The sequence below is a fragment of the Chiloscyllium punctatum genome, chromosome 12 (genome assembly GCF_047496795.1).
Source record: "Chiloscyllium punctatum isolate Juve2018m chromosome 12, sChiPun1.3, whole genome shotgun sequence".
Classification (NCBI taxonomy): domain Eukaryota; kingdom Metazoa; phylum Chordata; class Chondrichthyes; order Orectolobiformes; family Hemiscylliidae; genus Chiloscyllium; species Chiloscyllium punctatum.
The window spans coordinates 44,620,909-44,634,369 of record NC_092750.1 but is presented as its reverse complement, the minus strand read 5'-3'; the positions used below and the strand labels follow the sequence as shown (position 1 = coordinate 44,634,369).

General features: G+C 36.4%; 1 protein-coding gene across 3 annotated transcripts in view; it reads right to left on the bottom strand.

The window, feature by feature from the left end:
* slc25a26 (solute carrier family 25 member 26) overlaps positions 1 to 13,461 on the bottom strand; it is a 198,246-nt gene that overhangs the window by 135,692 nt on the left and 49,093 nt on the right. For all 3 annotated transcript variants that reach the window (XM_072582497.1, XM_072582499.1, XM_072582498.1), the window contains exon 5: positions 6,927 to 6,974. In XM_072582497.1, the coding sequence (XP_072438598.1) occupies positions 6,927 to 6,974 (48 nt within the window). The remainder of the gene's footprint in view (positions 1 to 6,926; positions 6,975 to 13,461) is intronic.

Genomic DNA, 13,461 nt, shown 5'->3' with positions numbered 1-13,461 from the left:
GGGAAACCCCATTACAACTGTACAGGGTATTGGTGAGAACCCAACTGCAGTACTGTGTAGCATTTTAATTCACTGGACAGATGATTCCTGAAGCAAAGGGGTTAACCTATCAAGAATGGCTAAATAGATTAGGTGCTTATTCATTAGCATTTAGAAGAATGAGTGGTGATCCTTTGAAATATGTAAAAGCTTGATAGGGCAGACGTTATGATGATGTTTCCAATAGTGGAGGGATTTCGACCTATGGGACACAGTTAGAGAATAAGGGGACTGAGATGCAAAGAATCTCTTGCCCCAGAGGGTAATAAATGTCTGGAATTCTCTATTTCAGGACAGTTTTGGAGCCGCGATTACTGAAAGTATTTAAAGGGGAGGTCGGTACATTTTTGAATGTCAAAGAGTTGAGGACTATGAAGAGCTAGGATGAAAGAGAAGTGAGGCCAGGAGCAGATCAGCCATGAACTTGTTGAACTGCATAGCAGGCCTACTGCAGCTCTCATTCCTTAAAAACAACAGTCAAAATGTTCATTAACAAAGACTATTTCCTTTATAAAGTAAAAATATGTATTCACACAAAAATGCCCACAATTACATCCTCAAAAAACACTTTTAAGACTGCAATAATTTTCCAATTTCCCTAACTTTTCCTTTCATTAAATCGCCCTGATCCTATAATTTTAAGGAAACCGGTCTCTTTTCTAGAGCTCGACCAAACCAGGTGCTTTTGCTCGACCTTAATCTTCCAATGGCTCCCTAGCCACAGTTTGCACTGTTTTTGTTATATATTGGTGCAATATCCCCAGATTGTGACACCGTCAATTGCTTTCACTTCACTGGACAAATGCCTTTTCTTGCCTTTGGTTAATATTCCAGGAAATACATCACTGAGGGCACATCACTGGTGTCTGAGTCAGGGCCACAGCAAGGAGACTGAAGAAGAGCAATTGTTCTGAGACCTCAATGCAGCACAACCATAATGATCAGAACCTCCATGATGCAAGTCAGAAACTATAAATCAGGCATTTGTGAAGAATAGCAAAGGATTCTTAGCTCAAATTTTTCATTAAGATGGAATCCAAAGCTGCCTGATGGACAACGCATAAATATTCTATTCATTTGCTGAAGCAAATAATGGTGGAATTAATTCAACCTTTGTTTAAAAGCAAATAACCTGTGAAGGAAATGTCTCACCTTGTGTCCGTGCTACTTTCTCACTGAGTGACCAACACAATATTATTCGCATGAGCTTGCGCCATTTTTACTTTATTTTGCAATCTTTCATCTTGCACCATATATAGAAGTATTTGCTACATAAAAATCTGTTAGCTATCCTTAGGACTACTGGAAGATTTAGGTATTTGTTAAGGCCAGTAAATCAAATACAAATTGTCAGTGTTCAGTGTCACTGATTAGGAAAGGATGCTTATAACTCCCACACAAAAATCTTTGCAAGATTTTTGCTAAATGCTAGGTCACTTGTGATTTCTTTAATTTTTAAAGGAAATAGCATTTCATTAGTCTGTAATTTGTCCCACTATGCAATTCAGCAAACACACAAAACAGCAATATTTCTTCAGGAAACAGTTTTGAAGGTTGGTTAATGAATATACATGAAGGAAAAGACCCCAATTAAATTGCCACTGGAGTTCTGCCATCTTCCGTAAACAAAGTTATCTGGACAGGGTCACATCTCACACGAAGATAGCAGACTGAAAATTAATTACCTACGTGACATATGTCAAAACAAATTCTAAAGAGAATAGCATCTATTTGTAGCTGTATTTTTTATCTAATTGTTAGTACGCAAAATTTGCATTCACAGAGTTTTAAATTTATTCAGAGCCCCTTAGAGAAATCAAAAAAAACCTTGCTACCCTTTTTGTACTTCCAGATGGAGGTAGGCAAAATAACACTCATTTACTGAGGCAGAAAATAAATACTAGATAGATTTTACTTTTTTTTAAGCTGGGGAAAATTTAAAAAAGCTGATGTTACCTTCTGCTAGAAATTAGATGGTAAAAACAAAACTCATATTTACCTCGAAAATAATTATGAGTCATAACACATTATATCTTCTAACTAAATCCAAAAACTATAGGAATCAGAGGATACTTGCTAAATTTATATATGCTACTGCAGGAGGAGTGACAAATAAAAATGACTTTCACCAGTATATCTAAACTCGAACAACATAGTTCTAGGTGAACAAGCATGCAGTACATATTCATGGAGAGTATTTTTCTTCATCACATTTCCCCTTGTTGTTGTTTTTGCATGTAATTCTGATAGAAGCTATCGATATCTAAGAACCTTTTACCTTTCACAAGCTGTGCTTTGCATTTCAGCAGAGATAACCACTACCAGATTTAAAAACCTTTTAATTTTGCAATGTCACCATAAAATTTGCTCATTTATATTAGAGGCAGGAGGAATCCCAATAAGGGTTCAGAGTTCATTCGTTGTGGTTGTCTTCGAGTTATTTCTTATTCAACATAATCTCAGATCGAACCTCAACTAAAACTGCTGGTTAATTTGAATTTCCCAACAAAGTGGACCTGACAGTGAAGTCTGTTGCGAAAGTCAAATTCGACTTGTTTCCAGCAAAGTACTGCCACAAACCTCTGAGAGCTATTCAATTTTGTTTACTAATAAAAAAATATATATATTTTAAAAGTTATGAAACTTACTGCGCTTCTGAATCATAGTTCAGTCACTTAACCAACATGCAAGCTCAGCCAAGACAAAAAGGAAAGCAACTTTTTCCACAAATAGCATGGAAAGGCTTTCCAAATCATTTAGTATTTTGTTATAACCACAAAGACATTTTTAACATTGGTAAACGTGGACTATGTCCACATCTTTTCTAAGGACAATGAAAAATCCTCAAGTGAAAAAAACAGCCAGGAAATACCTTCTATTTATAGAGATATTTTAAATATAAAGGAACATCGCAAATGCTTTGCAGAATTGTAATACATGAAACAGAGAAGGTATTGGGAGATTGGTTTTAAGAAGGATCTAGAAAGGGAGGAGGAAGTATGGTTAGGCAACAGTGGCTTAGGTTGGAATGTCCAGATCATTGGGAATAGGCATCTGAAGGCACAGCCATCAATTATGGTGCAAAAGGGATTTATAATACACAGGAGATCTGAAGAACTGAGAACTTGGAGAGTGAAGGAGGTTTGAAAGTCATAGATGGGTGACAACATGACAGGATTTACAAAAAATAAATCAAACTGTAGCTAAGCCGGCTAGAACGCAGTATAGAACAAAGAAGCACTAGGTGATGTGGAAAAGTGTACTCATGTGAAAATCCGAGTACTTCTGTTTGTGGCACTGTATTTCTCTCACCAACAGATATCAGGTTTCCAAAAAGTAATGCCCAATTCTAAAGCAATGCAAACAGAGTACGAGAATTCTTTGTTGTGACTGCCGGCTTGTATGTGTTAGGAGGATATTTCCAACAGAACCTGCACAGGTATACAGTTAAAATGGTCTGGGTTGCTTATCTACCAGATAGCCACTGTACACTGCCATTTCTGATTTAAATAACATGCTTATGGATAGGTGGTTAACCCACCCATCAAAAGCCAGTTCACTGTCAAATTCAGGTTCGCATGAAACTTAATAAAAACTGAAAAAACTGCAGATGCTGGAAATCCGAAATAAACGCAAAAATTGCTGGAAAAACTCAGCAGGTCTGCCAGCATCTGGACAGAGAAATCAGAGTGAATGTTTCAGGTCCAATGACATTTCCTCAGAACTGGGGAAGAGTCACTGGACCCGAAACATTAACTCTGATTTCTCTCCACAGATGCTACTAGACTTGCTGAGCTTTTCCACCAATTTCTGTTTTTGTTGTGAAAATGAATCTTATTGGGCTTTGACAAGGTTTCTAACTTTGCTTCAGTGGGGGGCATTCTGCAAATGTATCGAGTGACAAACAATATGAACAGGATTAAGAAGTTAAAGATGTCCTGCGGACAAAACTTTTACTTGCTACAAACTAGATAAGTAAAATAGATGTACAGAACCCACAAAGGTGAAGTAAATCTTTCTGCAATGCCAAACACACACACACATATATAGATATAAATATAGAATCCCAACATATAAAGGCTCTGTCTAAATTTGAGCAGCTGCATTTCATTTACAGAATAAGATCATGGAGTGAGATAATTTTAAAATGAAAGGAGCAGGGAAAGCTACCACGCAATAACAGTTTTACTTGCAGAGCACAGTCATCATTCACTGATTCTATATCAGACAAATTCAGATGGTTGAAGATTTTTCTCAGATTTAAATGTGATCCATGAACAAATCAATAAGTCAATCTTCCATTGCTTTAATTTTTCACTATTTTGCTTTGCAATGTAAGAGGCTGTATAGTTTGCTGTGGTTTCAATGCAGTTCTGGACCTCAACACCTAAACTCCATACTGTGCTAATACAAACCCTGTAACACATGCAAAAGCAATGTCAATTTTTCTTGAATAATACACAAGACTGTACTTTGGCAATCTTTAACTTATGCACACAAAGGAGACATGTCATACATTAGCACTAATTAAAATATAATATTAAGGAACCAATGGAACAGAACTATTCTGGGACTAATCATCAGTTAGGACACACGTAAAGTTATATTCTATTCGAGAAAATGTGGAAAATACTTTGTTAACTTACTCACACCTGCTATATCAAGTATAGTGACAACTATAACATTCATCAATGTCAATAACTTTCTTAACCACAAAACACCTGTCTACAATTAACTTCAGAAATGCTTAAAGTATTTCAATTTATTTTGAAATTAAGTAAACAGAGTACAAACGGCATGAGTAATTGTACCGCCTTAAATTCTGATGAATAAATCACACATCTGCAACTTTATGCAAATTGCTTGCATCATATTAGTGTTACCATTCACCCTGGCATAAAAGTCATTTCCTTTTACTCAAAGGACTAATAGAGGCCCCAGATAGTGATTTCAAGCCAGATGGTACTTGTTTGTGTAATTTTCCACAAACTTTATATGGTCAATTAATGAAGCTCCTGGGGTGAATAAAAGTGAAGATAAGTAGATATTGAAACATGCAGTAGAACGTTAAACTGTCATATTTAAAACATAGTTCAACAGATTTTGTTTTAAATTCAGAATATTGTAATAGCAGCATTAAATCCCACATTCATAAACCAAAATTATTCACTACCAATTACAAATTATTCTAATTTCAAATTACTTCAAACAAATTCAAATTTAGCAACAACTATGCCACATCAGAGAGCCATTACAATTAAAGAGGGAATGTAATCCTGGACATGAGCACATGAAATGTAAAGCACTTGCTCCTTGATGTGTTACAAATTCTTATTGTGCCATTTTACAGTGGAACTTTTCGGGCCATTAATTCTGCTGAATTTGTGGGATCCAGCTTTGCACAAGCTGGAAGTCATGTCTGTTTACATTATAAAGATTCAACAGTATTTCAATAGCTGTGACCCGAATTTATGAATTTCATTATGTGAAACATACAATGCAAAAGCATTTCCACAAGGATGAGAAACCAAAGTGCCCCACACTGATCATCAACCAAAGAAACCACAACGCAGTGTTTCTCAATCCTATGGTAACCTCTATGACTCTATTTGTCTCATCAGAAGAGACTGGGCCTGTATTTACTGAAGTTTAGAAGAACAAGAGGAGATCTCACTGAAAAGTATTAAGTTCTGACAGGGCTGAACAGACTGGATGCAGAGATGACATTTCCCCTGACCCTGAGAGGGAACAATGGGTCATAGTCTCAGGATATGGAAATAGGCCAGTTTGAACTGAGATGAGGAAAATCTGTGGAATTCCGCCCCAACAAAAAACTGGATAGGTGAAGGGCCTGAGTATATTTAAGAAATAAATAGTTATCTAGAAGCTAAAGACATCAAAGGGGTATGGGGAGACAGTGAGAATACAGTGTTGAGATAGTGGATCAGCCCACTATCATGTTAAATGGTAGAATGTACTTGATGGACTGAATAGCCTACTTAGGCTCTTTCTTTATGTCCTCTATACCTATATTTTCTATTTGATACAACAGTTATGTTTCTCTCCACAGATGCTGACAGTCTTGCCAAGTATTTTCAAAACTTACTTTCTTTATTTATTCCTGAGCTGGTCAATCACTGAGTAATGCAAAAGGTATGACCAGGCTACTTCAAATGAAAAATAATGACTCTCTCTTGATCTTGGAAGAATCAAATGCACTGATAGAAATTCTTCATTTCTAATACACCATGAAGAGTTCCACTGTGGCTATCATCATGAGACAACAATCAGTTCAATCACTGCAAAGCAAATTTTATCTTGTACATTATATCTGACTTATTTTGTTGAATTGCTTTCAAATACTGCTTGAAATGAATCAAAATCTCATCATTTCATTCCTTTGTGGTCCATTTTGTTTAAAATTAGAAATAAAATAATTCTGTACAAATTAAATATCCCACCGGATTTAAAATAATTCAATCATCTTTTAAATTCTACCAAGCCAGAAAATACAATCCTCATTGACCTGACTCAGTCAGCCAGTGCTTTTTATTTTAATAACCAAGAGCTACTGACTACCTTGAAAATGCAAGTACACGTATTTCAACAATGCAAGCAAACATCCATCCACATATGCTGCAAAGAGAGAATAATGGGCTCATTTTTACCATTGTAAGTTCACACACAGGCTGAAATGATAGGTTTATTCAAATTGAAGATGCAAATGGTGGTGATGGGAGAAAAGAGGCAAGAATAAATAGGAACTTTTTATAGTTAAATGTTAAAAACAGTGACTTTATTACTGACAATGCTTTAAATGGCACAAATCAGTTGATTAACTTCAAATCAAAATCTGTAAAAAGATGGAAAGATATGGTAATTCTGACCTCTCGTTTTACTGTGCTTCCATAGCCCCTGTAGAATCCTAGGATACCCTGGGGATGTGAAGCAAGACAAAAATAATTAGGTAAAATTAGTCAATACTTTGAAAACTTTAGTTGAACAAACTGTTCTATAGATTATCAACAATAATGAAAATTGTGAATAAAGTTTTCAGACTATAAAGTTAGGGACTGGCAATAATTTTCCTGTACCAGGGAATGTGAATGGATTATAGTTGGGTTCCAGCAAGGGAACAGACAATCAAACCCCAACATGTCGATTATTCCAGACCATGGGGGAAGAAAAATGCAACCAACTTTTAATGATCCATTAAAACCCTACATCTGGATACATACAGATAATAGCACAGAATTGGAGAGGAAAAAGAAAGGATATTGTTGCAAGACAAAACAAATGTAATGGACACTGAAACAAGATGGTGAAAAGCCCCAGAACTTGCAAATTCTGCAACATTTCTAACTTTAATGCAAACACACTCCATTAATTTCCTTCCCTACACCAGATGCCAATGTGAGGTTTAAGCAAAATGTATAGAACTGTCCGTTCAATTTCCTACTGCTCAGTGAAAGCAATCATTGATCATTAAAAAGCATACACAGCATGCTTAACTTCCACAACACACTGAATTAACAATGTAGCTGTGTAAGTGTTACAATTTACTTCAAACCTTCAGATAGGAAGGAGAAAAAAATACAAATAACCTCCACCTTCAGTGGTAGTATAATATACTTTATATAAATAATGATGGTGAAACTGATCACTGACTTTACATAAACAAGAGGGGAAATACTGGTCTAGAATGAGCACGTGAAGAGAGGGGCCTCAGACACAAGAGAGTTGAATGTGATAATCTGTTACACACAGCAGTAAGTGATGTATTGCTGCACAATATAAAAAGTAGAAGGACTTTGCTTAGCAATAAGGAGTAAGCAGCATCAATGATAGCATATGTGCTGACACCCACAGCCCAAGATGATCCAGACTGGTATCTCAATGTGCAGGGAAAAGTACTGGTTTAAAATACAAGATAACTCAAATGTTGGAAACTCTTGGAAATAAATGTGGGCATTAGGTAAGGTTGAGTTCAATTTAGCCAAAACATTGTCCCAGATTTAAATGTTTTTATTAACACACATCATCTGGACTGGTTGTGAAGGCCAGGTGGCAGCACAAATTACAAACATCAGGGAAGAAGGGAGAAAACTGAAGAAAGTGGAATTTTGGTTTACATTGTGTATTAAAAAAACTAGCATGAGAAAACTACAATATAATTATTGTTTACAATTAAACGAGTAAGATCAAGGAGACACAGGAATTAGACTGTTTCCTGAAAAACAGCTATAGGATGAAAGACAAAGCAGAGCAAGGATTTCCAAAGTTCTCCAAAAATTAATTCAATAAAGTTCAAGTCCTCAATAGTATGGATGGCATTGGGAACATTAATGGGAAAAGTTAAACTCGAAAAACAGCCGTGTTTGATCCATTAGTATGTCCCTTGGGTGACAAAAGTCAGTCAATCAAACAGGAGGAAGGTAACAGCAAAAGAGACCGGATGTATTTTACAAGTCTTTGGTTAAGAAATGAATTCAACTGGAAAAAACTTTATGTTGGCTATCAACCTGGAAATTTGTTCAATTCTTCTCACAGGAACAAGTACCTTAGAAGATGGTTTAGTAGTTGGTGATAGTTTTATTCACATTTCGTCTTCAAAATGTACTATAGTCTTACCTCTTCAATTAAAAATATTAATTATGAATTGGATAAGCAGGATTTGAGTGTTTGATGATAGTTGAGTTGATCACATCATTTGTAACGTTAAGAAATGGTCAATAGACATACTCAACATTTAATTCTCTGAAGCGATCAATGAAAGCTCAATCCTGAGGAGATTTAGATTGATATATGCACATTCAAGAGCAATGTTGTGACACCAATGTTTCCATAGTTACTGGCCAACCAGTTGTTATTCAAACCTTGCTCAAAATTGATGAAGGTTCAGTTTTCAAGTGGGAACTGGCACAGAAGTACAAAAATAAAAATTCCTAAATTAAAACAGAAAATGCTGAAAATACTCTGCATCTGTGGAGGGAAGAAAAGAGAATTTAAATGCAACAGTAATGAACAGTCATTGACCTGAAAGGTCACATCAGTTTCTCTCTCCACAGTTGACCCCAGACCTGTTGGGTATGTTCAACTTTTATTTCAGGTTTTCAGCACACTCAATATTTTGCTTTTGCATATTTTTAATTAGGTCCCTTCAGCATTTGAGATTTTCAAAAATAATCCCAATAATGCATTCGAACTTGAATCTTAGAATAAATTTCAATCCTATACTTAAATATAATAATTAAACTGTGCACATCATTCTGTGATTTAAGAATGAGCATTACCATTAGAGATATGTTATTTATAACATATGACTTGTTAAACTGTACTCACAAGGAACAGGTTAATTAAACAAAATAAAATACAAGCATCTATCTGGATGTACTGCAAACTGGACTTTCAAAATCAGATCCAGCAGTAAAAACTTAACATCATTTGCATGCTGTCAGACAATGTCCAGCACAGCAAAAATTCAACATGGAAGATGCAATTCTGTCTAGACTTTAATCTTCATTTACACATCCAGATGGTGCTATGCTGTACAGACAGTAATGATCATCATGTCAAGTCAATTTGAAAATTGGAGTCATCTACGCACAAAACTCAATCTAATTAGCAAATTTGTCAATATGATCTATGAGGCAAAAGACTCAGACAGATATAGATCAAAGCAAATGCCAAAAAAGGAAGGCTTGTTCCTTCAATTTTAATTATAATCGTTTGATTGCACTAGAACAAATGTAAAGACTCTGATACATACATAGATAAATGCACCATTTGCCACATTAAGCAGCTTGTAGTGCATTATGCTTGATTTTTGTTTTATGCAAGTTAACTGAAGCAAAAGAGCAACAGCTTGTACAAATAATTTATATGGATTTCCTAACGAGGTTACGTTTAGAAGTCTGTGTCGTTTGCTTAAGAGTTTTGATTCTTAATGCGCTCAGAAATGGCAAACTGTTCTCCAATGAAAAAGATTCACTTGTTCCCTTCCAGAATAATACCATTCTTCCTCTCCCTTTGATGGTTTTTCATTTTTCCTATATTCTCCATCTTTGCCAGAATTTCAATTCTCATTAATATTTCACACAATTTCCAGTGTCAGCAGCTGACTGCCCGACTCTCAAAATTCATAACTGAAATGAGCCTTTTTGCAAATAAACAGGGCTCAGCCCTTGGTAATTTGTATTGCAAGGTAAATGAAATGTGAAAACACGCTCTGACACTGTTCTTTCAATGCCATTAAATTATTTTCTTCAATTCCATTGACAAATAAATATACTGCCAAGTTCATTTTTACACAGCAAAAAAATTTAATAAAAATGCAAGTATAATTCAGAATGTAGAATCAACAAATAAGGCAAGGCTTGTAACAATGAAAAAAAAACAAAATTGGATTTTTCTCCACTGCACTGTCACAACTGCACCCAACTGCTTTTAGTGATCCTTAGTCCAACGATAGAAATCTTGTTGCTTCAGGAGGAAGTACAGCCATTTCACGTAATGTGATGGTTGTGCTCTTGTGCAGCCATGCTTTATAGAAAAACTGTGCTTTAGAAACAGCACTTAAAGTATTGGTGATATAATCACATTACAGCCAACACACATTTTAAACGTTCACGCTATAGAAACAGAACTTCCAATTCGTTAATCGTCTTACAGAGAATTCATGTTGACGAAATACACGTTAAAGCAGAACGACCTGTAGGAGAAAAGACAAAAATACAATGGTACTGCATTATTATAGTAGCAGCCCAGCAACGACAATAATCAGTGCAATGTCATTTTAGACCTTCAAATTTCAGGCTCTTCTGGAAGTTGCTTGCTCAGAAACGGATATCCTCGATTTTGGCATCCAGCATGTCCAGTGAAAGCAAAATCCAGAGTCCTGAACATCAACTCTCGCAAAGTCCATAAAGTATACAGTGGTACAAGTTGTTAGTTAACTCATCCAAATTAGTCAAAGTACAAGGAAATAATCAAACTTGAGCAACCAAAAAGATTGACGGGTTGACCGAAGGGTCTGTTTCCCTGCTGTACATCTCTATGACTCTATGTTGGCATCACTGGTAAGGCCAGAAGATAATGTTCAGTACTAAGTGTTCTGAACAAGATGATGGTAAGTTCCCTTCTTGAACTACTACATTCATGCAGTGGAGATGCTCCCACATGCTGTTAGGCAATGTGTTTCAGTAGCAATGAAGGAATTATATTACAATCTCAGTGAAGAATGGTCTGTGGCTGCAGAGCAGAACTTGCAAATGTTATCCTATCCACTTGTTGTCCATGTCATTCTGCATGGTAGAGGTTGTGGTGGAAGTGGTGGTGGTGCTGTCAAATACGCTCTGGTGAGTTGCTGCAGTGCATCTTGTAGATGGTACAAACTACTGGCACAGGTTGTGGAGGGGGTGAATAGTGATGGATGCCAATAAAATGACTGCTTTGCCCTGGATTGTTTTCAGCTTCTGGAATGTTGTTGAAGCTGTATTCATCTTGGCAAGTTTAAAGTACTCCATCATACACCTAACTGTAGACAATGGATACAATTTGGCAATTTTGGATTCAGGGAGAATTCCCACCTTCCGACCTGCTCTTGCAGTATTTATATGGCTGGTCAAGTTAGATTCCTGGTCAACAGCATACTCATTTTCTCCATCTGCTCACATCCATATTAAGAAAGTGTTTGGGCTGTATTCCACATACTGGCAAGCAGATTGTTTTATGATAAGAAAGGTACTATATAAAGATAAATTGTTGGTGAAACTGATTTTTAGTACCTTCACAATTTCTCTTCAAAAGCAAAGGTAATTTTCAATGTAGACAAGGAAAAGCCCCCCAGCTGGAAAGCATCAGGCATACCAAACCTTCCTGCCATGAGTAGGTCATGAAGCAAACATAAGCAGAACTCAATCTTGGGAATTGAGTGGACACGAAAAATAGTAGGAAGATTTGTGCTTGTTTTTTGAACATCATTAACAGGGTAAAATGCAGAACGACTTTGGCTAAGGTGGGGAAATAACCATAGAAAATTGTTTTTTCAATGGGAACCTTGATAAACGTAGAAAGGTAATAATGAATGGCTTTATGTGAAGGCTGGACTAATTTTGCTCAGAGACCAGCTTTTTGGTAGAGCTGTTGTTAATTAGACTGTTGCAAGCAGCTCTTCTGAATCACAGTGTGACATACGAATGTGCTTCACTGCATCAATGCTGAGCAGAGGTAGAAGGGATTCAAAGCAGAGACAGGGTCCACTCAAGATAAAATGCCTCATGTCCTATCAACTGTCCAAATATCTCCATTTCAACAGTAAAAACTGGAACTCTAATGGAGTATAAAATGAAGCATGCATTAATTTACAGCCAAGGTGACTGACACCACATATTTATGTCTGCCCAATAAGCTGATGACATTCTCCAAGAATGAGCGTGGAAATTGAAGCTACAAGGAACCAACAGAAGTACTGCATTTGACCAAGAGATGAAAATGCATTCTAAAATATTCAAGGAAAAATTATTTTTCTGGACTAAGCAAGTATACAATGCTAATAAAATGGTTTTGATGACCATTATCTAGATTTACTTCAACAAACTCTGTTATGCAGGGTATTCTTTAGAAACAAAAAGCAGTGGGGCACATATGACAGAGGTACCAAACTCCTTGGAGCAGTTACTTCTGCCTATTTGCTTTCATTTGCAAACAGCAGACTTAAGAACCACCCGAAACTGATAAAAATTATCTACTGGAATTCAACAAATGGCCTCCTTGTTCCAGTTTTATCATATGGCTGCCCGAGACAGCCCACAAAAGGGAAACTAATTAGCATGTAAATACAGTCCACAGTGTTTTGCCTTTCTGTAGCGTTCTTTCATGATACAGTTGGGAAGATGCTGTCTGGTTTATTTTTAAATTTGATACAATATTCAGTCAATCTCAGAGTCTAATTTGGATGTGACACAAAATTCCATTTGTGTTGTCGAGCAGACCTGCCAGGGAATAGCAAAAACCAAAGAGCCACAATTCTAGAGTGGCTGATCAGCCTAATTATTGATCAGTGTCAACAAAAGAGGTGCTTTCACTGTGGAAAACCAGCCTTTTCTGTCAGGGGTCACATGACCACACTGACCAAAGTGACATAGTTAGACCTAAGGATACTCAAATGCTGCCAAAGCCGCTGTTTCAAATTTAGATTTCTCGGTGTGCAAAGTCTGGCAAAATCTGAGAGGTTAGAAGTGTTGTTGATCAGACAGAAGTTGAAATCGGTAAGCAAGTGGAAAAGGCATGAAGCAGAAAACAATGAAAATCTGAGAGATTGTGCCATCAACTTCCCATCAGCCTGAAAGTCAAGGGGAAACATAAGTTAGTGTCAGAGAACTAAAAGAAAAAGCACACAATGTGGGGAAAATTAGTGGAAAG